The 22028-nt window shown below is 45.4% G+C and overlaps 1 protein-coding gene across 1 annotated transcript; it reads right to left on the minus strand.

Moving 5' to 3' along the window:
- Window positions 1-2012: 2012 nt before the first annotated feature.
- Window positions 2013-3318, minus strand: LOC110919737 (uncharacterized mitochondrial protein AtMg00810-like). The gene is made up of 2 exons (XM_022163995.1): window positions 3037-3318; window positions 2013-2750 (listed from the first exon to the last, which is right to left on the minus strand). Exons 1-2 carry the CDS (start codon window positions 3316-3318, stop codon window positions 2013-2015), a joined length of 1020 nt encoding a protein of 339 aa, XP_022019687.1.
- Window positions 3319-22028: the final 18710 nt, after the last annotated feature.

Consider the following 22028-nt stretch of genomic DNA (forward strand, 5'->3'; position numbering starts at 1 on the left):
AACCCCCCCCCCCCCGCGTTCATACTAATTTACATATCTATCCCCTTCGTGAAATGAAGAAAGCCCGATATTCGTTTGGGTTTGTTTAGGCTTCTAGAAATCAAGTGGCCGTTGGCTGTTGAGATGAGCCCGGCTCAAGTTTCTTGTGGGCACGGGGTTGATAGTTAGTAACTTTACTTGCAGCTTAAAATGATGGTTGTTGTATGTAGTAAATATATGTATGTATAGGGGTTGGTTCTGGTACAAACCATATTTATCCTACAAACCGTAAGAACAGATCCTAGCACATGAAAAAAGTTAAATTAGCACATACCAAAACAATACATACATAAAAGTAGCACATGTGAATTATATTAGCACATAAAAATTAATCAAGATAATTGATTTTAGGACATATTTGAATGATATCAGCACTTTTCTTAATCAGCACATTGAAAACAAAAAAAGATCCAAATAAAGAATTAATTGCTTGTTAGCATATTTATAGGGAATTCAATACAATTGATATTATTTAGGATATTATTTTATCATTTCTCTATAATTGGTTGGATGCCACGTGATACTTTTTAAAAGATTCTTACAGTTTATATGCAAAATGTGGTTTGTATTTGATCCTACTCCTGTATGTATATGCTTAAATGCTAAACTATCTAATTTCTTGGTCCTGGAGATCATATGAATTTGAACCTTACTTGAAAATATTAATTGTATGTACAGGTTTGGCATTTATATAAAAACCTTCTACATATATATGAACTATTTATGTCATTTACCTTTTCGATTCCATCTTTTTTTCTTTTACTATGGGATGGATTCTTTAGTGTATATATTGATTTTTGTTTTATTTTACATTCTTAAAAGGTATACCCTTTTTACTTTTGAGGTTGAATCTACAATGTCTCAATCTTGATCTTTTTGCAAGATCGTTTTTGATGTTGTTGCAAGTCTTATGTGCGTCTATTCATTAATTTATGAGACTATATGTAGTGATTTAGTTAATGAAAAAGTTTCGGTCATGTCACTGTCACATAAGCGGTGAGGTTTTAACCAACTAAACCTTCACAGGTGTGTAGTGGGTAACTAAAACACAATTAATTTTTAATCTATTTTTTAAGGGTTATTGGATTTTATCACACTTAACTATTGGTCATTGGCCGCTGCCACCCCAACTATCACTTTGACTCCCGTCACCTCCAACTTAACACTTAGTGTGTTCTGTCACCAGATCACTAACTTTTGATCCTGATAATATACTTTTGGGGGTGTCCTAAGATCTCTAAAACCTTCCCAAGATCCCTCATATGACACCCCAAAAAGTGTAGTAACAGGATCAAAAGTTAGTGATCAGTTAACGACGTGGTGACAGGACACACTAAGTGTTAAGTTGAGGGTGAAAGGCGTCAAAGTGATAGTTGGGGGTGGTAGCGGCCAATAGCTAATAGTTAAGGGTGATAAAATCTAATAACCTTTTTTTTTAAATGGGAGTAACATGGTTGATTGTGACTTGGCCCCATACCCAAAGCCCTTAATTTGATGCTATGTATCAAAATGATTAGCCTTTAATCTTAACAGTAGGATTTTGTTTAAACTATGAGATAGTAATGTGAATTTGTAGGCTTGAATTCAAGTGGGTTTTAAAGTGGATAATGGCTATATTTACAAAATAAATGCCTAATAAACTGTGCACAATATAAGGCTAATCGTATGCTATTACACCCCTGCAGTCGAAGCGGGAGGAGGACGTATGCTGAGACTGGAACGAAAGTCATCAAATAGAACTCTGGGAAGGCCTTTGGTGAGATATCGGCTATCTGATGATGAGTGGGGACATGAAGAACATGAACTTGCCCTCGTTGGACCTGTTCACGAACGAATAAGATGTCAAGCTCAATGTGTTTCGTTCGTTGGTGCTGAACCGGATTCCCAGAGAGACAAATGGCACTAATGTTGTCACAATAGACAAGTGTGGCGTGCGAGAGAGGGCAGTGAAGCACGAGAAGAAGATTGCGAAGTCAACATATTTCGGCGACCACATTGGCAACACCATGATATTCAGCCTCAGCACTGGATCTGGAGATAGTGGACTGACGCTTAGAGGACCAAGAAATCAAATTATCACCCAAGTAAACGCAATATCCTGATGTGGAGCGTCGAGTATCTGGACACCCGGCCCAGTCTGCGTCAGTATAAGCAACAAGAGAAACAGAAGAAGCCGGCCCGAGATGCAGGCCAAAGTTGGAAGTGCCCTGAAGATACCGTATGATGCGCTTTAGAGCATTCCAATGCTCAACGGATGGAGAGTGCATATGCATGCATACCTGCTGAACAGAGTAGGTGATGTCTGGACGAGTGGAGTTGAGGTATTGTAGAGCCCCTGCCAAACTGCGATACAAAGTAGGATCTTCAAAGAGGGGCCCTGAATTACTACCAAGCTTGGACTGAGTGTCAACTGGAGTAGCTACCGGTTTACACGACTCCATGCCAGCTCGGTGAATGATATCCGTCGCATAGGAATGTTGAGACAAAATCATGTTATTTCCCGTGCGAGTAACCGCAATGCCCAGAAAATATGAAAGTGGTCCAAGGTCTTTCGTGGCAAACTCTCCAGCAAGAAGACGTATAAGTTGCTGACGTAAAGCATCGGAAGAGGTGGTGAGAATTATATCATCCACGTAAATGAGTAGATATGCAACTTGATTATTCTTGTGATAAATAAATAAGGAGTTATCCGACTTGCTTTGAGAGAATCCCTGCAAAAGAACAAAATCAGTGAAACGTTGATACCACGCCCGAGGTGCCTGCTTTAAGCCGTAGAGAGACTTCTTCAACAGGCAAACGTGGTCCGGGTAGTCCCGATGACAAAAACCCATGGGCTGATACATATAAACGGTTTCATCCAGGTTGCCGTGAAGAAAGGCATTTGTCACGTCCAACTGATGAATTGGCCATGAGTTTGAAAGAGCCAAGGAGAGAACGGTGTGTATAGTAGCCGGTTTAACAACTGGACTGAAGGGTCTCACCACAATCAATACCAACCTGCTGTTTACGACCATCACACACCAAAAGAGCCTTGTACCATTCTAGACTGCCATCAGACTTAAACTTATATTTAAACAACCACATGCTCCGAATGATATTCATGTCGGGATGCCGGGGTACTAGTTCCCAGGTCTTGTTTTTAATAAGAGCACTAAACTCGTCATACATAGCATTGTACCATTCAGGCGAGGACAGGGCAGCGTTAGGTGTCTTGGGGAGTGGGACAAGGGTGGAAGTGTGAAGGTCGAATAGTTGTCTAGGTTTAGTAATACCGTCCATAGAACGAGTGCGGATGGTACGGGGTTTGTTGTGAGACAGGATGAGGGTTGGGCTCAGGTTGAGAATGGGTCGTGGACGGTTCAGTAGTGGGCTGGTTAGGAGCCGGTTGTTCGGCCGTAGGGGGTGGGTGTTGGGCCGTAGGGGGTGGGCGGCGTGAGTAGGTGAGTATGGGCCGAGTAGAGGAGGGTGGAAGGGTGTTTCGGGCTGGTGAGGACGGACCCGTGGGGGACGGAGGTGGGCTAGTGTTGAGTGGGTCAGTGTTGTTATAAGTAGGGGAGGTAGGAGGCGGGTCAGTGATGGGGTTCGACTGAGATATATGGTTCCAGAAGATCGGGTGGAGAGAAGTGTTTAGAAAATCATAAGAAGTTGGGGTAGTGGGAATGCGAATGCTATAGGGGAAGATGGATTCTTCGAAATGGACATGAGGGGAGACGAAGATTTTGTGATTGGTGAGGTCAAGACACCTGTACCCGCGGTGATCGGGTGGGTAGCCTAGAAAGACGCAAGGTTTAGAGCGGTTGGCTAGTTTATGTATTGTAGTAGAAGGGATAAGTGGGTAGCATAGACACCCGAAGACGTGTAGGTGTGCATACTCGGGGTTGCAATTGTAGAGTAGAGTGGTAGGTGAGAGAAATTTGAGGGTTTTATTAGGAAGAATGTTTAAGAGGTAAGTAGCGGTTTCAAGAGCGTAGTGCCAAAAATTGGTCGGTAGGGAGGCTTGGGAAAGGAGAGTGCGTACCATGTTATTGATGGTGCGAATTTTACGTTCTGCTTTCCCGTTTTGAAAGGAGGTGTGGGGGCAAGAGAAACGAAACGTCATGCCATTTTGTTTGCAAAAATTATAAAAGTTGTTGTTTGCATATTCACGATCGTTATCGCATTGAAATTGTTTGACTTGACGTTCAAATTGAGTTTTAATAAGTGTATAGAGGGTGGTGAAACAGGAGAAGGCTTGGGATTTGTGACTAAGAGGAAAGGTCCATAAGAAATTGGTGTGATCGTCAAGAAATAGTATGTAATATTTGTGTCCACTGGTACTAAGGACCGGTGAGGTCCATATGTCACTGTGAATAATATCAAAGGGTAACAATGTATGGTTTAATGACTCACGAAAAGGTAATTTAACTGTTTTACCAAACACATAAGATTGACAATGGGAATCGGTAATTTTTTTTAAAATCAATACAAGATGTTTTTAAAGACTGTAATAAATTGATGCTAAGATGCCCAAGACGTTGATGCCAGCGTTCTTGAGTGATGGCTGCAAAAGTTGAAAAAGAACGAGAGTTGTAGAAAACAGGTGAGGTGAGCGGATATAGATCCCGCGTGCTATTGCATCGTAGGATAGGTTCCCGAGTCTTGTGATCCTTTAAAACAAAACCGAAAGGGTCAAATTCTATAGAAATAAGATTGTCGGTTGTAAGGCGGCGGACAGAAATGAGGTTTTTAATTAGGTTTGGGGCAAATAGGTAATCATTAAGTTTTAAAGGAGGAAAAGGAGGAGGTAAAGTGATGTTGCCCTGTCCATGAGCTGGTATGGTCATGCCGTTGCCGACGATAATGTTTTTATTAGTGCAAGTATTAAAAATAGACGGGGAAGTCATACCTTGTTGGGTACCGATGTGGCCGGTTGCACCAGTATCCATAATGGAATTGTCAGGATGGTTCAGAGAAAGGGTGTAAAGTGCCTGAGCAATGTCAGTGGGTGTATAGCCTGCTGAGTACGCCTGAGATGGAGGAGGTCCAAGTATGCCTGCTCCGGGTGCAGCATTGGGACGTGGGGTGGAAGGGAATGGGCAGGGTGGTTGAGCCGTGAACGGGTGCCACGGAAAGCCGGAGGCAGCCGCAGCAAGCTGAGCAGCCCAAGGGTTCTGAGTCAAAGATGTCGGTGAGAACGATTGGGAGGAGGGCTGACCTCGGTTTCCACGTCCCGAGGTGTTACGACCCCTGCCTCGGCTGCGGTTGCGGCTGTTGGTAGGGCCTGAGTTGGGGCGGCCTGAAGATCGAGCAAGGTTGGTGTGGGTCGGAGGAGCCGAGTTAGATGATGGCTGAGTGGAAGTCGCCAAGGCAGTGGCGGACACGGTGGCATTGGCGGCAGCTTGGTGAGATTTTTTCTTCTCTTCCATAGACGAGAGCGAGCTTCGTTAAAATCTGGTAGTGGGTCACGGTTTTGAAGAATGGTGGAGATGCCATCATACTGCTCGCTGAGACCTGTAAGTAGCTGAAGAACGAGACGTTGGTTGTCAACAAGGGCACCCGACACTGTTGAGTTGGTCAGACAGAAGCTTGACTTCCCTGCAGTAGGCTGCCATGTTCAGATAGTTGTCTAACCAAACGTTGGTGAATTCCTGTTGCAAATAAACAGCCCGAGAGTTCTTGTTGTCTTTGAAGAGATTTTCAAGGGTGGTCCATGCCTAATGAGCGGTCTGCCCGGGGGACAGAATGGTGTGGAGCAGGTCCGTTGAAATAGTGCCGTAAATCCATTGTTTGATGATGGTATCCAATCTGGACCATAAGGCTTCTGCAGCAGCCTTGGCTGCCTTGTCGGCAGTCTGGTCAGCAGCCTTATCAGCAGTTGTGGAGGAGGTGGCAGCGGTGGGACGAGGTTGAAGGTGGTCAAAAACTTGATATGCTTTGCAGCAGTTTTGGAATAGTTCTGACCAAGTGGAATAGTGGTCAGTCTCGACTTCCAGGGTAATGGGTATAAAGTTTTTGATGTTGGAAATAGTCATGGCAGGGTGTATTGGGGCAGCCATTGAGAGGGGAGAGAGAGATAGGTAAGAAGAATTGAGCAGGGCCTTGTTAACAAGGGAGCAGGTCCTTGTTGTATGAGGAGCAGGGCTTGTTGAATGAGGAGCAGGGTCTTGTTGAATGAGGAGCAGGGTCTTGTTGAATGAGGAGCAGGGCCTTGCTGAATGAGGGGCTGCAGAGGTGGCGACACTAGGGTTAGAAGAGGAGAGGATCGATAGGTAATGATACCATGTAGAATAGAATAATTCGAAGTGTCTATTCTCATTCAATTGATAACAATATATAGCAATACAGAAATCTCCTATTTTTGGAGATAACATTTACAAAATAAATGCCTAACAAACTATGCACAATATAAGGCTAATTGTATGCTATTACCCGACACTAGGACCGGATACACAAAAGTTGTGGAACATTTATATGAATAGTTGTAATGTTTACACGAGAATGTTTAGGGTGTTAATAAGATACCTTGATTATTTAATGAAACGAGGAAAATTATTGTGAGAACTCAACCAACCGGTTAGGAAAAGTACGTTAGTGTCAAAGGTATATCGGTTATGGGATGTCACGCTCATATGACGTCGAAGGAATGAGGCGTTTGACGGGTGAATTAGTGTCCGCAACAAGAAAGTTTGAATGCAAGTTTCCAAGACTTTTTGTCCTGATTAAATGTTTTTTTGGGCTGGAATGCATGCACATTCAAATCAAATATAAGAAAGTAAATGCTTTCGTTTTACTATAAAAAGTCAATGTAACGCGTACAATTAGTGAAACGCGCACAATTGGACTTTTTGTAGTAATTTTGCCGCATAAGACTACACGGTATGGGGATCGTCCCTCACCCGTTCTGGATCGACGCCGTTCCAAACACCATCCCGCCACCCCCCGGCTTCGTCGTATCCATCGCTTTGGGGACATTGGGGACGTTCCACAAAAGGACAAAAAGATGTCCATTTCCCACACATTTGACTGTTTAAAAAAAAATAATTTCCATATTTAATAAATAACGGCCATAATTCAAATTTATCCCAAAATCCAACCAAATTTTATATAAATTCAACACTTTTACACCACTTTTCACCCGCTACAACCCCATCTCTCTCTCAATTTTTTTTAAACCTTCTTCCCTTTTTATAAAACATTCTTCTACAATGGATCCATTCAACCCAAACAACCCGAATCCAAACCCGAATGTCTTTTCGGTGCCGGGGTACTATCCCACAATGGAACTGAACCCTTTCGGTCAATTTTCCACCACCTCTTTTGCGGGTTTCCAAAATTCTCCGAACGTTTTTTGACTACGCAACAAACTCATGCCTTACAAAACTTGATGATGTGTAACCCTTTTAACATGCAAACCGTTCAACCTTCCGAACCATCGCAACCCATTCGAACTTCTCAACCAATAGTTCCCGATGAAGATGTCGTTGAAGTCGTTCCCAATACCCAGCCGCAAACAACCAAACGAAAAAAAGGAAAGCAAGTTGCGGTTGACCAAAGCCAACCTTCCAAACCGAAGCCGAAACAATGGACGCAACTCGATGAGGAAGCCTTAGCGAAGGCTTATATAGGCTCATCTACACACCCCATTAAAGGTAGGTAAAATTAACTTGTAATTTTTTTAGTATATACTTTTTAGTATTAATTTTTTATTTTTTTGTAATATATATTTTTGTCGAATATAGGTAACAATCAAACGGGTGAGGGGTTTTGAAAATCGGTGTTGGCGAATGAAGGGGTATGGTCCCAAAACGACCATTACCCGCATCAAACAAACCCCTACCAGTAAGCAAACCGCACCCACGCGGTCACATCCTTCGAACCCATTCGGTCCGAAGATGAATAGCTTGACCTAAGTACGAAAGAAGATGAACATATCGATGCGGCTGGCACCGCATCATATGGCCATTTTCGTCACGACAAGGGAAGCGAGCAAATAGTCTCCACATGCGATGACGCGGCCAACACCGCATCTCGCGTATTTCTTGATCACAAGTAGGAGACGCGGTAACTTCAGACGTTACCGCATGCAGCGATGCGGCTCGCACCGCATCCCGCATATCCAACAAGTGGACTGACACGCCATGCAAGTGGCTGACACCACGAGGCAAGTGGCGCCGGCGACAGTCCCCTGTCAGAGCTATTAAAGCAATGGGCTGACGTGGCGTAACCCCCACGGCCGGCGAGACTGACACACCTGCAACGGTGCAGCTCGTCGTCAGCCCATCCATCAATCTCCTCCTTCACTCCTCGGCTATAAATACCGACCCCAAACCAGGTTTGAGGTATATCTCTCTTCACAACTCTCTCACTACTACTACTATCTTACTTTGCTTCCCAAGCAAACTACTGATTCTCACGCCGGAGAGTGGTAACAAGGAGCACCCCCCACCCCATCCTCCTTGTTACGAGTCACGGCTTGTTTCCTTGTGCAGGAGATCATCCACCGGTGACCCAGCCAGCGATCTCCGAGAGGAAGGGATTAACCCTTCTTGACGAGACCAGTGTGTTAACCCTGCCCGGTTAACCATTGTTTCATCATTGGCGCCCACCGCTACTCTTAGCACTTTTTAATCCATCCCTCTCCCTCTCAAGATCATGACTGATAACCAAAACACCAATGCGGATAATCCAAATCCCCCGGTCCCAACAGGGGTCCACCCTTCGACCCCCCAACCCGGACACATTGGCACGTCCACCCAAAGGATCCCATCCTTTGCGTTCGGACACGATTTATCACAGGCCCCAACTGTGCTCCCACCAGGCGTGGACTTACACTCCTGGTACCAACAGCAGACTGACCTGCTGATAGCGGCTTACAACCGCGCTTGTACGGAAGCAAACGTACAAGCTGGGCCTACTCCAATACAACACACACCTGCCAACCGTATACTCCAATACGATGGCAGGTTACACTCACGTCCGGCTTCCAGAAGCCGACATGACGACCGTGGATCATCTTACTGTTCGGTCGATACACTCAACGAGGATACTTCCTCATATGAGTCCCGCTCCAGAGGGCCAGTGCATACCCGCCTGGGCCCCTATGGCGAAGATAGGAGGCGGTCAGCCTCCAGGCGCGGCCCAGGCATCCAGAGCCGACTGGGCCCGCAACCTTACACGGAAGGGTACGGTCATACCGACCCTGACGATCAAACCTACCGCGGGGAGTCTCACGACACCAGCAGCAGACTGGGGGGACGCAACTATGTTCCTCCCAGTCACCCCCGCACTACATACCTCAGGGCGGCAAAGCGCCCTGTGCACGAACCATACAGGCCAAGGGCCGCGGCCGAAAATTCAAAATTCGTCCCGCACATCGCCAACGCCGATATCACCACGACAAAATTCCCAGTCAACATTGGGAAATACAGTGGCTCGACCGACCCGGACGACCACATGAACATCTTCACAGGCGCAGGCGTCAATGGCAGGTGGGACGAACCCACCTGGTGCAATTTTTTCCCCCAGACCCTTATCGGTCTGGCGAGGGCATGGTTTGATTCTTTGCCAGTGGGATCACTGGATTCTTTCGAGGACTTGCGCGCCAAGTTCCTCGCCCATTTCAGCCAGCAGCGACGCCACGAACGCGATTCGTTGGACGTCATGAACATCTGGCGAAGGGATGACGAATCGCTCGAGGCATTCGTCATCCGTTACAATAAAGAATGCCTAGAGATAGGCGACGTGGCGGACCAAATGGCGCGAAACCATTTTATTCGGGCCGTCAAAGACAGAGAGATGATCATGACCATCTCTGGCAAGGAGGGTTTGCCTAAAAAATGGGAGGATGTCATGACCGCAGTCAAGACATATGCCCAGACACAGCGGTCGCTCGAACCGCACGTCAAAAAGGCAAAGCCCCAAGCCGAAACATCCCACCAAGGGTCCAAACGTAACAACAAACGAAACCGGGATGCAGGAAATCGGGATATTACTAAACCGTATTTCCCGCAACCCAACACGTTTGACCCACAATGCTACAACCCTGCCCGAGACACTCGGGCACCAAGAAAAGAATCTCGGGACCGCAAATGGACCGAGATCAACCAATCGCCAAGAGAGGTCCTCCTCGCAGACCCACAATTCTTGCGACCAGCCCAACCAATGAAGTCCAAGAAAAGTCAGGACCTCACACTATACTGTGAGTACCACAAGGACTCGGGCCACACCACCAACAACTGCATCAGTCTCCGGCTGGAGATTGAGCGGGCGTTGAAAGAGGGGAAACTGCAACACCTTTTGCCAGGTGGACAAAAGCCCACCAAGCATATCACCCCTCACAACGAAGGTACCTCCTCCGGGAAGAAAGCCATGTACGTGGCTTCCACCCACATGATCTACGGAGGCAAGGGTAGGCCGCGCAAAGCGGCACGAAGACCGGACAATGATTGGAAAGACGAGCAAGTCGTCTTCCCAAAAGTCCGAGGCGGACCGCGTGATAGACGCGCCGTCGTCATTTCAGGCCAGCTGGCCCATTACTGCACCGAGCGTCTGTTCATCGACCCGGGCAGTACATCCGATATAATCTACGAGCAATGCTTCAATCAATTTGACCAAGAGGACAAAGATCGGTTGCAAGCCGTAGATTACCCGCTGGCCGGATTCGCAGGGGAAACAGTCTTTCCCCTAGGTCAAATTACATTTCCCGTGCGTCTTACCAATGGTAAACACACGCGGACGGAGGAGGTAAACTTCATGGTTTTACCTCACACCTCCAATTATGACGTCCTCCTTGGGAGAGAATCCCAGGGAGATTTCAATATGATCACATCCGTCCCCCACTCCGCGGTTGGTTTCCCAACCGAATCGGGGGTTGCAATCATCTACGCCCGCAAGGACGTCATGATGACGGACGAAGCACGTCCGACAAAGATCGCAAGGCCCACCCCGTCGGCCAACCGGAAAAATGGGTTCTCAACCCAAAGCATCCGGAACAGAAGGTCACATTGGGTCACGCCTTATCCTCGACCACCAGAGCGCACCTGAAGCAGCTCCTCTTCAGGAACCAAGACATCTTCGCGTGGACTCCCGCAGACATGACAGGGGTCCCACGCGAAATAGCGCAGCACTATTTGAATACCAAACCAGGCATCAAGCCAGTGATCCAAGGCCAACGCCACCTTGGGTCAGCTAAAAATCAGGCGATGCAAGAGCAGATCGAAGAACTGCTCTCCGCAGGTATACTGCGGGAAGTCAAGTACCAGACTTGGTTATCCAACCCGGTCATGGTAGAAAAACCATCCGGGGGCTGGCGCATGTGCGTCGATTACAAGGACCTTAACAAGGCCTGCCCCAAGGATTGTTACGCGCTTCCAGAAATCGACGAAAAGGTCGATAACCTCGCGCCATTTAGGTGGAAGTGTTTCCTCGATTGCTACAAAGGGTACCACCAGGTACAAATGGCACTTGAGGATGAAGACAAAACGGCATTCCGGACCCCAACCGGAAATTACTGCTATACAAAAATGCCGTTTGGGTTGCGCAACGCGGGCTCAACCTACCAAAAACTGATGAACGACACTTTCCGCGGTCAAATAAGCAAAAGTGTCGAAATCTATATGGACGACCTGGTCGTCATGAGCATGGAGGAAGATACCATGCTCACCGATATAGAACGAACATTCCAAACTCTGCGAAGCGTCAACATGAAGCTCAATCCAGGGAAATGCTCGTTTGGAATGGAAGAAGGCAAATTCCTTGGGTTCATCGTCACCAAAGATGGATTCAAGGTAAACCCGGAAAAAGTGCAGGCGATCGAGCGCATGCCATCGCCTGCATCGATGAAAGATATGCAACGCCTGGCCGGAAGGCTGGCGGCACTCAACAGGTTCTTGGCTAACCACGCAGCCAAGTCATACCCTTTCATCAAGACCCTGCGAAGCTGTTCAAAGAAAGAACAGTTCCAGTGGACCACAGAGGCTGAAAAGGCCTTCCGGGAAATGAAGGAGTGTTTGATACAACTCCCAACACTAACCGCACCATGCAAAGACGAGCCACTCATCTTATACCTATCCGCTGCAGACAACGCAGTGGGCGCGGTATTAATAGTGGAACGAGCGGGGGTTCAAACACCCATCTATTATATCAGCAAAATGCTCAACGACCCGGAGACGAGGTACTCAATCATGGAAAAATTGGTACTAGCACTGGTACATGCTTCAAGACGGTTACGACGCTACTTCGTAAACCACATCATCACAGTGCTAACCAATTACAGGATCGGCCCGATCCTGTCCAAACCCGACATCTCTGGGAGATTAGCAAAATGGGCAATTGAGCTGGGCGCACATACGATACATTACAAACCGCGCCCTGCCATCAAAGGCCAAATCTTAGCTGATTTCGCCGCTGAAGTACCAGCGGATCGCATCCAAGAATGCGAAGAATCCCAAAATCCTGCGCCCCCACCGCCCTCCTCAGAAGTATGGGCACTATTTACCGATGGTGCATCCAACGAGGAAGGCGCGGGCGCAGGTCTGCGACTCGTCAGCCCTGACGGCCAAGAGCTTACATATGCCATCCGCCTCGATTTTAAAAGCACAAACAACGAGGCAGAATATGAAGCACTATTAGCCGGGCTACGTTTAGCAGTCAAAATCGGCGTGCAACATCTGGAAGCGCACGTCGATTCCTTGTTAGTTGCGGGCCAGGTACGCGGCGACTATGCCGCCAAAGGGGATATCATGATCCTCTACCTCGAGCAAGCCCTGCAGCTAAAATCCAAATTCGCTTCATTCAATATTCGACACATTAATCGAAGCGAAAACAAATCCGCGGATGCACTATCAAAGCTTGCATCCACCAGCTTCCAACACCTGGCAAAGGAGGTACGTATCGAGATTTTGCAAAATCCTTCGGTTCCTCTACGCCAGGTCAGTGTCATCCAATACGGAACAACGTCGTGGATGACACCAATTATCGCATACCTTCAGTCAGGTGTGACTCCCGAGAGCAAAACAGAGGCACGTAAGTTGCAATACAAAGCGTGCCACTATCAAATGGGAGACGGTATCTTATACCGAAAGTCATACCTCGGACCGCTCCTCCGATGCGTTAATCCACAAGATGCCACATACCTCATCCGAGAGATACATGAGGGCATATGTGGCATACATGCTGGACCACGCACGGTCGTGGCAAAAATCATGAATGCCGGGTATTACTGGCCCGGCATGCACCTGGACGCCGTCAAAGAATTACGCAAATGCATGGATGATACGTGGGTGAAAACCGGTGCTTGTAATTGTTTAACTTAACGTTTTTACGTGAGTTTTAGTTTCGAATAGCCTACTTTTAATCAAGAATGTGTTTTGCAGGTTTGATGAAGTTTAAGGAGCTTTTCGGGAGCTTTACGGGTCATCGGATTGAAAAACGGAACATCGGAACGCATTACGGATCAAACGGGAGCGAAACAAGCGAAAACTGAAAATCAGGTTTTGAGAACCCGTCGCCGACGGGTACCAGGCCGTCGGCGACGCCCCCTTAAAATGCCCGTAGGCTAGTGATGCCCGTAACCAGGTGCTTTAGCCGTCGGACAAAAAGTGAAAATCCAAGACCCGTCGCCGACGGGTTGATGGCCGTCGGCGACGGCCTGCCAAAAACAGAAAACGGGAATTTGATCAATTTGGGGTTTAGTTCGATTTTGATGGGTCCAAGCTCATTCAATTCGGGAGTTACACCTAGTTTTGAGTTTGAAAAGACAACTTGGAGCCATTATTCGAGGATCATCTCATCACCAATCCATCATTCATCACTTCTACATCCGGAATCAAGAACAAAGGCACCATCATCTTCTTGATTCCAAACCCTAGTTCATCATCATCACAACCATTCTACCACCTTCAATCCATCCATCACCACCAACCGTTTCCAAACCCTAATCATTCTATCATCCATCCTCAAGCTCCAAGATGATCCAATTGAAGTCTTGTGCATCCGTTGATTGTACCGTTTACACCATGAGCGGCTAATTTCTTGGAGGTTTCACCCCGGTGTAGACTTTTGTAAGATTTAGGGTTTACTATGTTTTGTTGATTGTTTTGTGACAACTTGAATTGCGTTTGAATCTTAGACAATTGTCCTACGTTGGTATTGAATTTGCAAATTGTCGAGTGAATGATTAAATTTGACTTTGTGAAATGAATGCACGTATTTATGCTTTGTCTTTTGGTAGGATTTGTTAGTCCAAAGTAACGAAGTGTATCATGGTCCGTTGTTTACAACGTTGATAGCGATTGACACCTAAGCTTTGTGATTGCGACCCGTTAACGAACTATTTCAAGTAAAGCTAATTAAAATACATAGTAACCCTAGGTCTTGCAATTGTTGAAACCGGGTGTGAGCCTTGTTTGCTTATTATTGTTTAAACAATCATTTCCACTTCTTGCAATTAGTAGTTAATTTTAGTTAATCGTTTTAGTAATTTCAACTCACATCTTTCAATCAAACCAAAATATTCAAAAACAAGTTAGCAAGCTTCATAAAAGTGACAACTATTCATAATTCAATCAAATCCGCACACAAACCACATACTCTTCGTGGTTCGACCCCTTGCTACCACTAGCTATTTGTTAAGGGTAATTAGGGTATATAAATATTATCTTTGACCGGAGCGCGACACTCCGATCAAATTTTGGCGCCGTTGCCGGGGAGTGCGTGCGCTTTGTGTTTGGATATTGTTTGAAGTTGTGTGATTAACTGTTTAATTTGTTTTGCTTTCTTTTTGTATTGTCTTTTTCCTTGTTACGCGGGGTGTGTTACTTGTGCAGGTTACAGGTAGTGCATGCGTACACGAAATTCCGGGAGGACTTCACCTCTAGTCTACGAACCGGAAATTGAAAGACTCGCAAGAAGAAACTTAGCAAGCCGGTTAGAAGCAACTCTTGCTTCTAATCAAACCAACCGAACACCACCACTCACACCGACCATTGAAACCGATTCAATGGCGAACCACAATTCCAACCAAGAATTTAACCCAAACCAAAACCTCCACCCAAATCAATTCCAAACCCGAGGAACCTTTTTCCCCGCTCAAGAGCTACCGGGTGGTAACACCAATGCAAGACCACCCACTCCACCTTTCCGAAACCAAAACACCAACAACACCCAACGAACACCTCAGCAACAACCTATTCACCGACAAGCATCGTTGCCTATTAACCTTGATGATCGGAATGTCAACTCCGATCGAAGAGGTAACCGTGATCACGGCAATCCCGTGAACGAAGACCCATTCTTTAACATTGACGATTTAAGGAATGCAATTCCCGATGACGAACTGTATAGTGTTCCCGGTTATCAATCGCCGGAGCACGTGAGTATTCATACGGAAAATTCGGACGATGGGGGTTATTATGATGATCGAGCCAATGATGATGAAGATTGGGGTTACTTGAATAGGGGAAACGTATATAATGCTCGAAGGTATGATGATGAGGAGTTTGGGTCTCAAAACGCTAATTACGTTGGGGAAGATGAATATGGTTATGGAGGTGGAAGAAATGAGGGTTATGGGAACAACCGTCAACCACAAAACAACAACCGACGAAACCGGAATGAAGGGTTTTACAACAACAACAATAACAACAACAATGTAAACCCTAACCGGATTCCTCGTTTTGTGGGAGGTGGTAACCCGAGAGATAATCGAAGAGAGGAGCGAAGGGATGAAAGACGGGATAATCGGAGACAAGTCGATCAAGAAGTCAACGGGCCACAACGTCGTCCACAACCTCCACGGGGAGTCAATGACCGTTTCCGACCGATAGTGACCGAAAACAATTCTCCAATAGTATGTGAAAGGAGGATGTTTGATTGTAAACCACATTACATCAACATCCTTCCTCATTTCAACGGAAGGTCTAATGATGAGCCGTACAACCACTTAACGGAGTTCTCATCCATTTGTGATACTATTGGAGGACACAACTTCGCATTGGAGGAAGTGAAGCTTCGCCTTTTTCAATTCTCATTGAAGGATAAGGCAAAGCAGTGGTTCTTTACACTTCCACCTAATAGTATTCGAACTTGGGAACAGATGCAACAAGCATTTTTGGACGAGTACTATTCCATGGCCAAGACCGATGATGCTAGAGATGAAATTCGGTCATTTAGTCAACTTTCAAGTGAGCCTTTACATGAAGCCTTCACCCGATTCAAAGAACTAATGAGGAGATGCCCACATCACCAAATAGAAAAATGGGAATTGGTGAAATGTTTCGTACGGGGCTTAGATGATGCGACGTGGAATCGGCTTGAGACGACAAGCAATGGCACACTTTTGAGCAACCATGAGGATGACGATTGGGAATTTTTGGAGAGGATGAGCAAACGGTCCAAGCAAAAAGAATCGGCCGATAGAGCAAAAAGGCATCCGGTTTCCCGATCACTTCCTGATCTTGATTCCAAGGATCGGATTTCCTCCTTAGAACGGGAGATAGCTCAATTGAAAAAGAAGAAAGAGGTGAACGCGGTCCAATTCGAAGTATGTGAGGAATGTGGTGATATTGGACATGCGACCGAGCAATGTTCAATGGGTTCGAGTGGTTACCCCGAAGAAGTCAATCAAGTGTATGGAGATAGGAAGCAATATGACATGAACTCCAATACTTACCATCCGGGTTTGAGAAATCACCCCAACTTTCGGTATGGTAATGCTTCAAATCAAATGAACCCGAATTTCCAAGCGGGTAATCAAGGGGGAAGCGGGTCATCATACCAAAACCGCCAAGGTGGTAACCAAGGAGGCTACCAACGAAATTACAATCAAGGGTACCAAGGTGGATACCAAAAGAATTACAATAACCAAGGCGGTAACGGAGGTGGGTCAAACAACCAAACCGGTGGCAATGACTTGAATACAAAGATGGATGTGATGCTCTCGATGATGCAAGAATCTAAGAAGGAGAATGAGATTCGAGACAAAGCACATGAGGCATTAGCAAAGCAAGTGGGCCAACTAGCGGAAGAAGTAGCCCAAATCAAGGGAGGCACGGGAAAGCTTCCGAGTGACACCACCGTAAACCCTAAGCATCAAGGGTCGAATTCAAGGAACACACGTGAGGTACCAATTAATAAAGTTACTTTACGTAGTGGTAGAGTTGTTGATAGTGGTGGAAGATGCTAGTGATGATGAGCTTGAGGATGGCCAAACGGGTCAAAACAAAAACGATTTGAAAAAAAATAATGTTACCCCCGTTGTGGCCATCCCCGTCCCCAAGGCTAAGGAAAAGGGTGTGGAGGTTAATACCGCCCCTTATCTCGAAGCATTGAAGGGACCAACAAAAAAGGTTGTAAACAAAAGAGGTCCACAACAAGAAGAGTTGTTGGAAATTTTCAAACAAGTAAAAATCAATTTACCTCTTTTGGATGCAATTAAACAAGTACCGTCTTATGCTAAGTACTTGAAAGATTTGTGTACCCAAAAACGCACTCACAAATTTCCAAAGAAATTAGATTTAACCGAAAATGTGAGTTCGATCCTTTCGGGTACACTTCCACCTAAGCTCCAAGATCCGGGTGCGCCTATCATTTCAATTCAAGTGGGCGATTTTAAAATCAACCGGGCACTTCTAGATCTTGGTGCTAGTGTAAGCATCCTACCGGGTAGTTTATATGACCAATATGAGTTTGGTCCACTTCAATCGTCAAACACCACCGTGGTGTTAGCCGATTTGACACCTAAACTACCCCGTGGAGTTGTTTCGGATGTGATAGTGAAAATCGAGGATTTTTACTATCCGGTGGACTTTCTTGTACTTGATTATGTGGCCAAGGACCCAACCAAGCAACCTACGGTGATTTTGGGTCGACCGTTCTTAGCAACTGCAAATGCTCAAATTGATTGCAGAACGGGGACGGTTGACATGACATTTGGAAACCGGAGGTTGAGGTTGCATGTTTTTTCCGGACTTATGAGCCCTTCAGTTGATGATGAATGCTTTATGGCAGACATTGTTGACACGTGTATACCTCTTTGCGACACAGTCGTTTATGGGGAAAACACAATGGAGGATTGTTATGTGTTTGACAGGTCACAGGTGGAGGTGGAACGAAGCATGGACGAGGAAGTGAGGAGTTTAGAGGTGCTTGCGGTTAGAGAAGGAAAACCGACATGGACGCACCAAGTCGAGAGCTTACCGGAGAGCATTGATACTAAATTGAAGCCGTCTTTAGTGGAGCCTCCGGAAGTTGAGTTGAAAGCATTGCCAAAGCATCTCAAATATGCTTATGTTGGAGAGGGCAATACTCTCCCGGTTATCATTGCATCCAACTTAACCGGAGAACAAGAGAAAAAGTTGATGGAGGTGTTGGTCACCAATCGGGCGGCGATTGGATGGACCATCGCGGATTTGAAAGGTATTAGCCCCTCGGTGGTGATGCACAAAATCATCACGGAGGAGAATGTGACTCCCGTTAGAGATGCGCAAAGACGGTTAAATCCAAACATGAGGGAGGTCGTGAAGAAAGAGGTGTTGAAGTGGCTTGATGCGGGTATCATTTACCCGATCTCGGATAGTCAATGGGTAAGCCCAACACAAACGGTTCCCAAGAAAGCCGGCATACAAGTCGTCAAAAATGACGCAGGTGAAGAGGTAGCTACCCGGCCGGTAACCGGGTGGCGAATTTGTATTGATTATAGGAAGTTGAATAACGCAACTTCTAAAGATCATTTTCCTTTACCGTTTATTGATCAAATTGTTGAGAAATTATCGGGGCAAAAATTTTATTGCTTCCTAGATGGTTATTCAGGTTATAACCAAATTGCCATCCATCCGGAAGATCAAGCAAAGACTACCTTTACATGTCCTTACGGTACCTTCGCATTTAGGCGGATGCCGTTTGGATTATGTAATGCTCCCGCCACCTTTCAAAGGTGCATGATGAGTATCTTCTCCGATATGGTGGGAGAGTCTTTAGAAATCTTCATGGATGATTTCTCAATTTTTGGATCATCATTTGAGACTTGTTTGGACCAACTAGACAAAGTGTTAAAAAGATGTGTTGAAACTAGTTTGGTCCTAAGTTGGGAAAAGAGCCATTTTATGGTTCAAGAGGGAATTGTGTTGGGGCACGTGGTGTCAAGTCGTGGGATAGAGGTTGATCGTGCTAAGGTACAAGTCATATCTACTTTACCGTATCCCACGACCGTTAAAGGTATTAGGTCATTTTTAGGTCATGCGGGTTTTTATAGGAGGTTTATAAAAGGGTTTAGTGATATTACAAAACCCCTATGTAATCTTTTGTTAAAAGACCGAGACTTTAATTTTGACAAACAGTGTGAAAATGCCTTTAATGTGTTGAAACAGAAATTGGTTGAAGCCCCAATCTTGCAATCACCAAATTGGTCATTACCATTTGAAATTATGTGTGATGCAAGCGACTATGCGGTTGGGGCCGTGTTGGGTCAACGGGTAGACAAAAAGCCGGTTGCCATTTACTACGCAAGTAAGACTCTCTCAGATGCACAACTTAACTATACGACAACTGAGAAAGAGCTACTTGCGGTAGTTTATGCATTAGATAAATTCCGGGCTTACATATGGGGTAGCAAAGTTATTATCTATTCTGACCACAGTGCTGTCAGGTACCTCATGGAGAAAAAGGATGCTAAGCCGCGGTTGATACGATGGGTACTCCTATTACAAGAGTTTGATTTGGAGATTCGAGATAAGAAAGGGAGTGAGAATGTGGTCGCGGACCATTTGTCTCGGTTGAGTGTAGAGGATTCTTCCTGTGAAGAAATTAATGAGACTTTTCCAGATGAGCACATTTTAAAAGTTGGCATATTACCATGGTATGCTAATATTGTCAACTATTTGGTTACAGGTGACTTGCCGGCTCATTGGGATAGAAGGAAGAGGTTGCATTTCCTGTCTCAAATCAAGTACTACACATTGGAAGAACCGGACTTATTCAAGATTTGTCCGGATCAAGTTGTTCGAAGATGCATACCCGACGAGGAGATTCCTAGCGTCTTGATGCACTTGCATTCATTTGCTTGTGGGGGCCATTTTAGTGGTCACAAAACAGGGCACAAAGTGCTGAATAGCGGTCTTTATTGGCCGACTATTTTTAAGGATGCTTTTCATTTCGCTAAAAACTGTGTTGAGTGTCAAAAGTTGGGGAGTATCTCAAAAAGGGATGAAATGCCCATGCAACCGATCCTTATTGTAGATATTTTTGATGTATGGGGGATCGATTTCATGGGCCCATTCCCTAATTCGCATGGCAATTTATACATTTTGGTGGCGGTCGATTATGTATCCAAGTGGGTCGAAGCGATTGCCACCAAAACGAATGACCATACCGTTGTTTGCAATTTTGTTCAAACAAATATAATTTCTCGATTTGGGGTTCCCCGGGTAATCATTAGTGATGGGGGATCTCATTTCAAAAATTTTAACTTTGGCAAACTTTTGAAACGGTATGGTGTTGACCATCGAATTGCTACCCCCTACCACCCACAAACAAGCGGTCAAGTTGAAGTTTCCAATAGGCAAATAAAAGAAATTTTGCAAAAGACTGTTCGACCCGACCGAAAGGATTGGTCAACAAAGTTGAATGATGCTTTATGGGCTTATAGAACGGCTCATAAAACACCTATTGGAACTACTCCTTATCGCTTAGTTTATGGGCGAAATTGTCACTTGCCGGTGGAACTTGTGCATCGTGCTTGGTGGGCTATAAAAGAGGTTAACATGAAATATGACGATGCAGGAAAGGAGCGAAAGTTGAAGCTTTGCGAGTTGGAGGAGCTTAGGGAAGAAGCGTACGAGTGTGCTTCAAAGTACAAGGATGACATGAAGAGAGCACACGATGCAAAGTTGAAGCCAAAGGAGTTTGAAGTGGGTCAAAAGGTTTGGCTCTACAATTCGAGGATTAAATACTTCCCGGGAAAGCTTAAGAGCAAGTGGATGGGCCCGTATGTGATAACACGAGTCGGGAAACTTGGAGATGTTACGATCAAGGACCCGAAGAACGGGTCGAAGCAAACGGTTAACGGTCACCGCCTTAAACCATTCCTTGATGGTAATGAAGAGAAAAAGGATGCAAATGTGGAGTTGGTATGTTTCTTGGGAAGCGTACCAACATATGAGGTAAATTAAAAGGTCCGGTAACACGTTTTGTAAAGTTATGTACACTTATTTAATTGTTTGCGTAATTGGATGTGAATCGTTTCCGGTTCATACTAACCTTTCTTGATTGTGTGAAGTTCGGGCATTCCAAACGGGTCATGACGATACAAGGTATGTTTTAGACTTGATTTGGTGCATTGAGGACAATACACGAATTTTTGGGGGGTGGTAGGGCCGTTAACGGTTATTTGTTTATAAATTTTAACTTATAAAAATCACAAAAACATTTTTAATAATTTGTAGGAATTTTTTGATGTAAATAGTCCCTTTGGTAAATATTCATAAGTTTCTTCCTCTATAAAAAAAAAAGAAAAAAAAAAAAAAAAGAAAAAAAAAATATATATATATATATATGTTTTTGACAACCCGTCGGCGACGGGGTCATGACCGTCGTCGACGGCTTCTGCAAATGACCCGTGGGCACCCTTTTGACCGTCGGCAGATGATTAGCCCGTCGGCCCCACACCTCAAATCCAAAGCCCGTCGGCGACGGGGTGGGACCCGTCGGCGACGGGTTCTCAAATCTGGTCCGACGCAGCTTCGTTATTTAGCGTTTTTTACCGAACCAAACACTTCTTAAACCTCTCAAACACCTCCTAAACTTAGTTTTCTCCACATAACTCGACCCACATCATTCCCACATCACCCCATATCAGTTTTTCACCACAAAATTCCTTGTACACTCTCTCACCTAACTTCCATCTTCTTCACCTTCTTCCCCAAACCCTAGCAACCTTCAAGCTTCCATAACTCCCTCAATTTTCCACCAAATCCTCTGATTCTTGGGTCCATCTTGAGTAGTTTTTCAAGACGAAC

The sequence above is a fragment of the Helianthus annuus genome, chromosome 16, assembly GCF_002127325.2.
Source record: "Helianthus annuus cultivar XRQ/B chromosome 16, HanXRQr2.0-SUNRISE, whole genome shotgun sequence".
In the NCBI taxonomy this organism is placed as follows: Eukaryota; Viridiplantae; Streptophyta; class Magnoliopsida; order Asterales; family Asteraceae; genus Helianthus; species Helianthus annuus.